The sequence below is a fragment of the Sesamum indicum genome, linkage group LG4, assembly GCF_026168435.1.
Source record: "Sesamum indicum cultivar Baizhima isolate 11 linkage group LG4, ASM2616843v1, whole genome shotgun sequence".
Classification (NCBI taxonomy): Eukaryota; Viridiplantae; Streptophyta; class Magnoliopsida; order Lamiales; family Pedaliaceae; genus Sesamum; species Sesamum indicum.
Window position 1 is genome coordinate 16,752,601 of NC_142660.1, and position 8,698 is coordinate 16,761,298.

General features: G+C 33.2%; 1 protein-coding gene across 1 annotated transcript; it reads right to left on the reverse strand.

Annotated features, from left to right (window-relative positions):
• Positions 1-7,858: 7,858 nt before the first annotated feature.
• On the reverse strand, positions 7,859-8,272 carry LOC105161290 (uncharacterized). Its single transcript, XM_011078933.1, has one exon. It carries the CDS (start codon positions 8,270-8,272, stop codon positions 7,859-7,861), a length of 414 nt encoding a protein of 137 aa, XP_011077235.1.
• Between the last annotated feature and the right edge of the window lie 426 nt (positions 8,273-8,698).

The window sequence follows — 8,698 nt, forward strand, 5'->3', positions numbered from 1 at the left end:
CTTGTCTGGTTTTAGTTTTACTTGTTCATCGAGCTCTTTCTAGTTTGTAATCCTAAAGTACGTGCTGCTAATTTTATTTTAGTTTTACTTGTCAAATTAAGTTAAAATAAATTTATTATCCTATATTACAAATTATTGCTACTTAAATATCATAATAAATCAATGCTATCTATCACGATCAGAAAAAATCAATATGAAAATTAAAGTTTTAATCACGATTAGTCAACATTATCTTGATTTTACCTATGACCAAAATATTTGCCACAACTCTTTGCTATATTAAATATTTTGCCATCGTTTGTAAAAATAGCGGTTAATTGCCATTTTGCAGGCTTAGTTAACTAATATCTGTCATAATTTTTTTGTTTCTAATCATGATAATTAGTCATAATTTTTGTTTGAGAGGACAATAATTAATCATAACAAAAAATCATATTTCTTCTAGTGATATAACTAATAAATGATTTTATCTAACTAGTAATTAGGGGTACAATCGGTGACTTTTCGTGTAAGTTTTGATTTCTTATATAAATTATATAATGTTAGATACTTTAATCTACTTCTTAATAAAAAAGTATTAAAAATGAATTAAATAATATAAATATTAAAGATATAATATATGCATGAATAAATTTATTTTTAATTTAATTTGACAAATAAATAAAATTAAAAATAAAATGAGCCACAAGTACTTTAGGATTACAAAATAAAAAGAGCTCGATGAATAAGTGAAACTAGAATTAGACAAATAATGATTTTGACATTTAAAAATCTTTTTATTTTTCATCAGAAAGCAATTTTTATAAGGGTAAAATGAACCGTTTAAACTTAAAAAGTAAAGATCAGAGGGAATCTTGAAGATTTTAATATTTTAGGAAATAATTATATGGGGTGAAAGTTATACACATACATAAAATATGTGACACTTGTTATTGTGTGGTTATAGGTTGTGCATCAATTTCAACCCAAACTTACACAAAAGTATTGTACTTAACATCAAGAAACTCATAGAAAGCAACCAACACCTAAGTTGCTGATGACCTCAACACCGCTTACTGCTGCTCACAGTTCCACAAAAGCATTTTACTGAACATGAAGAGACTCAGAGAAAGCAAACGACACATGTATCATTGCTGTCGACACTGCAATGCACGTAGCTCCTCCCAAAGCCCTGACACCAGAGGAGATTGTGCTTAGCCCTCGCTTTCAATTTATATGAAGATGCCAAGTGAACCAGAATTCTTCTCATTATTTCTTGTCTTGAAAAAACCTTACTTCACATCATTTCTCATTATCAAAGTAGACAATAAGGTAAGTTAACTTGTCCTTTGATTTAGTGGAGAACTATAGTGCCACCTTTTGAAATTAGGTTTATTTGTTAGTTTTGATAAGTTCAGAGATGTTAAACTCGATGAAAAATAAAAATTTTAAATTATAATACAATATTATGAACGGTGATAAAATTGTCCGTCTCGTTGTTATTAGGATCTGGATCTCATGCTTAAAGGGGTCAATTGAATAGATAAGAAATACCAATCTTTGGTGCATTCCAATTGATGAAGATGCTTCGAATGTTCTGAAGAACGAGAGGTTGATTGTTAAGAGAAGGAACCCACGTTCGTTTCATCTAAAGAAAGTGTTATAGCTGAGTCTAAGGTGGGGTTTCACGATCGGAATTCATTCGGACGGCGACGAATCGACGCCAAAAAGCTTTGGCAGTCGTGTTCGGAGTCCACTCTCTCTATTCAATAAAAACTCAAATTGATGCTATAAATATCTTCGCCTTAAGGAGAGGATTCAAATAGTGTAAGTCACGGTAGGAAGTTCATTCGAACGACTCGAAGATTCCGAAAAAATAGTTATATTATATTATATATAGTGTATATAAATAAAAAAATACATTTAAGATTTGGACCATTTATTTTTTACATAAAAAATCAATGGTTGTTATAAAAAAGGTGTAACAGTCAATTCAGCAATTAATGCCGTTAGGCTTTACCTAACAAAATGGGAGAGTACACAACATTTTAAAAAATACAAAAAAACTTTTATTTATTTTATAACACATAAAATTTTTAGTTAAATTTTAAAAACACACCGCACTTATGTGCAATTTACCCATGTTAAAATGATAATCAAGTCCCAAGAAGAATTGTCACTTACCTTTTTATTGGCTGAGATCAGCAAATTTGGTTATCACAATCTCAAAGGAATTCCTCACCGCAAGATTGATAAGGAGTCTATCAATAATTTTCAGAAACCGAGTGGCTGCACTATATATAATATGATTAAATCTTACGAAATCTGTAAGTATCCCTGTAGATAACTTGCTCTTTACTTGCAAGATTAGGTCCGCTAAATCTTTTATTTTCTTTCTTGCACGGAATATATATATATATATATATATATTGATATCGTATCTACTTAAAAAGTCATAAATAATCCTTCAACAATGCTGAAATTATTATAAAAAATATATAATATTTAATCATGACTAATTATCATAGTTAAAAATAAATAATCGTAGTAAATAGTCAATAATCACGGCCATGCAACGATTTTTGATCGTGGTATCTGCGAGGGTGACTAAAATATTTTTCATGACTTTCATTTTCATCATGGCAAATAACTTTTTCTTGGTGAAAAATTTATATTTTTGTATTGGTTTTATTTAACCATGGTTAATAAATTTTATTTACCACGATTTTTAGCCATAGTTATTAATATTGTAATCAATAGTCATTTTTTTCTAGTAAATATCACTGGAGCCCTAAGATCCGCGTTTTTATCTTGGGTCGAGTCGGGTGCATCTTTCTATCTCGGGTAGGGTCGACTATAAATCATCTACCAACTCGTGATTTGAGATGACGCCACGTTGAACCAGAAGGTGGGCACATTTTGCCCTATAAATACTCTTATTCCATGTCATTTATGGTAAGACATTTATTACTCACTACCTCATTTACTATTTGAAATTGCCATTTATAATCTCCAACTTAAACTGACTTAAGCGTTGGAGGATTATTGCTGGGAACCATCACTTCTAGCCTATCATGCTTTTCTCTTCTCAGATACCACCAAACATTTGGGATACTCACTACGGGTCGCAGATCATCACCTCACAGGAGATCGCGAATCCGACATGAATTATATATATACATATATATATATATATATATATATATACACATACTCATCACCTTATAAATTTAATATCCGTACCAGAAAAACAAGTACACAAAATACACCAATTAGATTGAGAATATGAAGAGAGGGTAAACAGCATCTTCCAATTGACCCTCCAAACAAATGTGCAGTGAAAAAGAATATGCCCACAATGAATCCAAAAGCAAATATGAGAAAGTCTAGGGCATGAAAAACCATAAATATAGAAAGAAACATAAGAAAAAGTTGCATGAAAACAGAAGTTGAAGGGTACGTACCCCGTCGGCCCTTCATGTTTGGAAAGCTGGGAGCACCAACAACCTTTTCGATGACATGATTCCAACATCGAGTATTGACCCCATCTGCAATTATATGCATTACATACATAAATATAGAGAGAGAAAGGTAGAGAGAGACAGTCACGTACTCTCTTGGATATACTTACCATTCAATCCAAACAAGCCTTCCTATCAGAAAAAAGGAAGTATATTTGTATACCACCCAACCACCATACAAGACCATGTTCTTTCCCTTTGACCAACAAAAATGGTGAACGCTGTTGAAGGCAGAAGTCTATAGCTTTTGCTTCCAGAATTCTTTCATACTCCTGTCGGTATACAGCTGTTATGTGCAAGGCCTCAAGATTCTCCTTTGGATCTAATTCTATCAAACTTAAACCATTCATATGGAAAAGATATGCTTAATTATCGTATAATAAATGTACAAGTAAGGAAAAGTGACCAATTATATAACAAGTGTGTTTGGTTTGGTTTGATCAAACTTGATCCTGACGAGAATTTTTTGAGCCTAGACATGCACGTGACATATATTAAAATTAAATTTAATGGGTCTTTCTCTATGTTGAAAAACAAGCATGCAAAATACGTAATACATATTGTGATGAGATCTTGAAATCATGAAAAACAAAACTCTCGGTTGGAAAGTTCAAGTTCAAATATTGGACCCGTAATAGATTAAATCAAAACTGTTTGACAATCAAGCTTTCCATCTATAATGGTGTAGCATATGATGCCACCGCCTTCAAAATCGTGGTCTCACGGCACTTTTTGGGAGTAGTGGAAAGTTGTACTATCATTACGAAACAAGTAGATCATTTGTCTCACAAGTCGTGGGAGGCGACATATAAGATGATCATTTGGATGATGGGTTGGGTGTAACACATAATAACACAATTCACTTGGTGGTCTCATAGAGATGGGAATGATAAAGAGTTACCTCACATAAAATGATTTTCATGTGAATCATAAAAGTGGAGTATGAAATTCTTTTGTGGACCTCAAGCTTGTTAGAAAATTATTTTCTGGAATACTACTTAAAAGTTGATAGAATTTTGAAGAGATAGTGAGAGTAATTTATGACTTAAAGACCAAGTCATAAGTCTTAGGAAAAAAAAATTCCGTCCTTTAATTGTATATTCTATTAGATTTAATCCTATAAGTACGCCTATTAACTAATTAGTCCTGCAAGTTTATAAAATAATGAAATTAAGTCTAATTTAGGGTTTTCTTGTGAATTTTTCGATAGGTTTTAAAATTTATGCCCAAAATGCACGAGTGGCAAATTTTTGCTAAATGGTCCAGCCACTTATCCAGATATACCTTTCACGTGTAATGACAGATTTCATTGTAGTTTAATGGGCATGCCATGTGGGAAAATAAAATTAAATCCAATGATTTCCAAAAAAAGAAGAAGAAAAGAAAAATAACAAAAAAGATACAACTGTAGCCATCTTCAAACACATACACATTCTCCTCAAATGAACAATTTTCTCCACAAATTTCTTCAATTTTTTGATTTCATCTTTAAATGGGAATATCTTGCAAGCAATTCATGGATTATAGCCTTTGTCCGAGCACACATAGATGGATCTTCCCAAGCACAAAATCTTCTCTCTTTAAAAAAAAAAAAAAAAAAAAAAGAAAAAACCACGATTTTAAGAAAAAATAAGAGGAAAAATTTAAGAACATTACCTTGTAATCTCGACAAGAATGGAACCTTCTTTCTGAATTTCATTAGTCCAAGAAGTTCCCACCATTGCCCTCTTTCCACAGTAGCAGAAAAGGGATCCTTCCATGGAAGACATCTTTAGCTGATTTTGAAGAAGAATGGAGAGAAAACGGATTTTGTTAGTTAGCAAATGAGTTTTGGAGGGAAAAAGGAGGTTTCATTCCAAAATGTCCTACATGGCTTCCAAGTCATATCCAATGCCACATAATATTAAAATCCCCAAAAAAATCACACCACTCAACTACCATGTCACATTTTTTGGGCAAAATACAATTTCCCAACCATCATAGGACTATTTTGCCATCATTTTATAAACTTACATGACTAAATAGTTAATAGGCATACTTACAGGACTACATTTAATAGATGGTAAAATTAAAGGACCAAAAAAAAAATAATTTTTCGTAAATCTTATATTTGACATTAAGAATGAATGATAATTTTCGTTTTCTCTTATTTAGATGTAGATCAATATGTTTAAGAATCCACTTTTTATAATACTTGAGAATAATCGTCTTATGGGAACAAACTATACCTATTGGCTCCAAAATTTGAATGTGCTTGACAAACTTTCACCCATTTCCCTGTATAAAGGGTCTACTAATGTCGAATGCGAAGAGGTCAAATGTTGGCATTGTGATGACCGTCAGGCACGTTGCAATCCATCACCGGCTACAAAAGTTGTATGGAGGTGCAGGATCAACATACTAGTTATGTAGTGTTTAAGGAGTTCTTTTGGGCAAAAATGATCGGAGGATCATCCATCCATGACCACTATGTCAAACTGCTCTCACTTATTGAGAAACTAAGTGGCTTAAACATGACAATGACACATACATTCATGTGTTCCTTAAATCACTTCCTCCCTTCCCTTTGATCACTTTGTTGTTAACTACAATATAAATGGGTTTGAGAAATCTATCATAAACTAATCAATATGTTGGTTCAATATGAGGCAACGATTAAGAAACCAACGCCTGTTATGCTTAGGGCACCAGCTACTTCTAAGTCCAAGGACAAGAAAGCCTGATGTTAAATGAAGAAGAAGAAGAAGAAGAAGAAGGCTAAGGGCCCAAGTGAAATAAAGGGGCCCAAGATATGGGCAAAGGAAAAAATTATGGCGAATGACCAAAAGGTGGAAGATGAATGTGACTTCTGCCGTGTCAAAAGACACTGGAAGAGGAATTGAAAGGAGTACCTTGCCTCTGTCCAAGGAATTTTTATTATTGAAAGTAACATGTTGACTAACACTACTTATTAGATATTGGATACCGATTGTGGGGCTCACATTTGCAATGATTTTCTATCACAACAAATGGCACAAAACGAAAAGTTAAACCCGTGGAGTTAAGTTGCGCATAGCTTGGCATCTATTAGACTAACTTCTGAGGGTCGATTTGAAACGTTCCAAGTCGAGAACCTCGAGACAGGACATCGAGAGTCTTATAGAAGCTTGCACGTAGATCGTCTATGCAATTTTAATAGGTTAATGGGCAAGGTAGTCAACTGACTAAACTGACATGCGAGAATCCTCATATAAAAAACTTTGAAAGCTTAGCTAGTATGACTGGAATTCATGAGTTTAATAGTACGGAATGAGTCCTCGGACTTGAAAAATTATGGCAATCACGTGTATAAGAAAATTGTATCTTGGATCTGACGAGCGGTGACTATGTCGTAAGATATGATCATTATAAGCCTTGTCCAGTATAGGCGGAGCATGCAACGAGGATAGTGGGTTCCAAGAGAGATCTATCCCCTGTCAGTATTTGACAGTAGTTCTCTTATGTGTTCTGAGATGGTTTAGACTCTTAAAGTCTTTGATCAAAGCGATTGATCGATTAACGATGAGTTCCCTAGGATCAATAGTGTAAACACATTTCAAGTATGAAGCATAGTTAGCTAGTCAAGAATGGGAACTGATGCCCAATTCCATGCCCTAGACTAAGGTTGGGAAACGGTTGATAGTAACACCATACTCGTGTAAAACTTAGAGCCTAAATGTTCATGCTAACATTCACCAAATCTCTAGTGTCATGCACCTTTTCTAGACGACCACACATGGTAATCAACATTTCTGATTATGGGATCATAAAAAAATAATTAATTAAAGTAGATTTAATTAATTTATTGGTAATAAATTCAAATCTAGCTAAAAGTGAATTTAAAGAGTCACACATTTGTGAAAATGATGGAATTAACTTAGAATTAATTTAAAAAAAATGAATTAATTTAATTAAATTAAATTGAATCACAAAAAAAAAATAAATGATTGGATAATTTATATAGGATAATCCATCGAATGGATAGTTTCAAGAACTTAATTGATTGAATTAATTAAATTTTGGGCTTAGTCTTTTTAAATTAATTATATTAATTTAAAATAGACTTGAGCTAAGTAATTAAGGATTGGAATAATTATTTAATTAGTAGATGGATTTGTCTAATTAATAGATTGGATTCCTTAATGAGTGGAGTTAGGCTTAAATTAATTAATTAGACTAATTAATTAATTATTAGGGGGCTTGATTAATAATTTAAATTTATTAATTGGACATATTTGTGTCTGTGTATATTTGTTTTTCGATAAAGGTATACTTCATTAAGTAAAAGAAGTTTAATAGTACAATACATCTTGCTTAATCTAAGCGGTTTCCTCGACAGGTCAAGGAATCCGCCATAAGCGATAAAGCGCACAAGTGCTAACAGCAGTAGGTAATTCTACACTAAGAATCATCTGTTGCACATCTCGAACCATCAGTGCACCCACAGTGCGTGTATCTCTTTGTACTCCATCAAATCGCCTAATGTTGCGCTCACGCCAGATATGGTACACACACGAGGCCAAAAGAGCGCGGTAGGCCGTAGAAACATAGTGTTTGCCTCTCCATCTGCGAGCAGCCCATAAGACATCAGTAGCCCAAGCTCGGTTGGGCCAATCAAATCGAAGTGTGCGTCGAACCGTCAAGCAGCCACGTGAATAAGTGCAGCGAAAGAAAAGATGATCATGGGTCTCATCAGCACCATCAGAACAAAGTACGCAGGAACTATTAATATGAGCCAACCAAGGCTTATCCATAGTAGAGAGTCTACCAAAGATCACCAGCCATAATACAAAAGTATATCTCGGGGTTTTGAAGCGGCCTATCAATAGTGAAGACCAGCCTACCTTGGGTATATTTAATTAGATAAAATATTCATATGAATTTTTTATTGGGTATTTTATTTAATTGAATTAAATAATAAACCCAATAAATTTGTTGTTGGGCTTGATTTCATTTGTTAGACAAAACAAGTCCAATCTAAAATTTCAAACCACAGTCAGGTTTGAATGAGACCAAGTTTAGAGCACCTTTTTTTAAAAAAGTAGTCGAATGAGCTCTTTGGAAGAGTCCCACTAAGCCAAATAGGTTAATATGCAAAAGTACTGCATGTTTTTGTGGAGATTAATTGTCTAGAAGTTTAATAGACTAGGTCTTTTGAACACACAACAATACTATCTCAC

Bases quoted from the DNA above. Each gene is read 5' to 3' on its own strand.
- LOC105161290 (XM_011078933.1), bottom strand. From the start codon at position 8,272: ATGGATAAGCCTTGGTTGGCTCATATTAATAGTTCCTGCGTACTTTGT.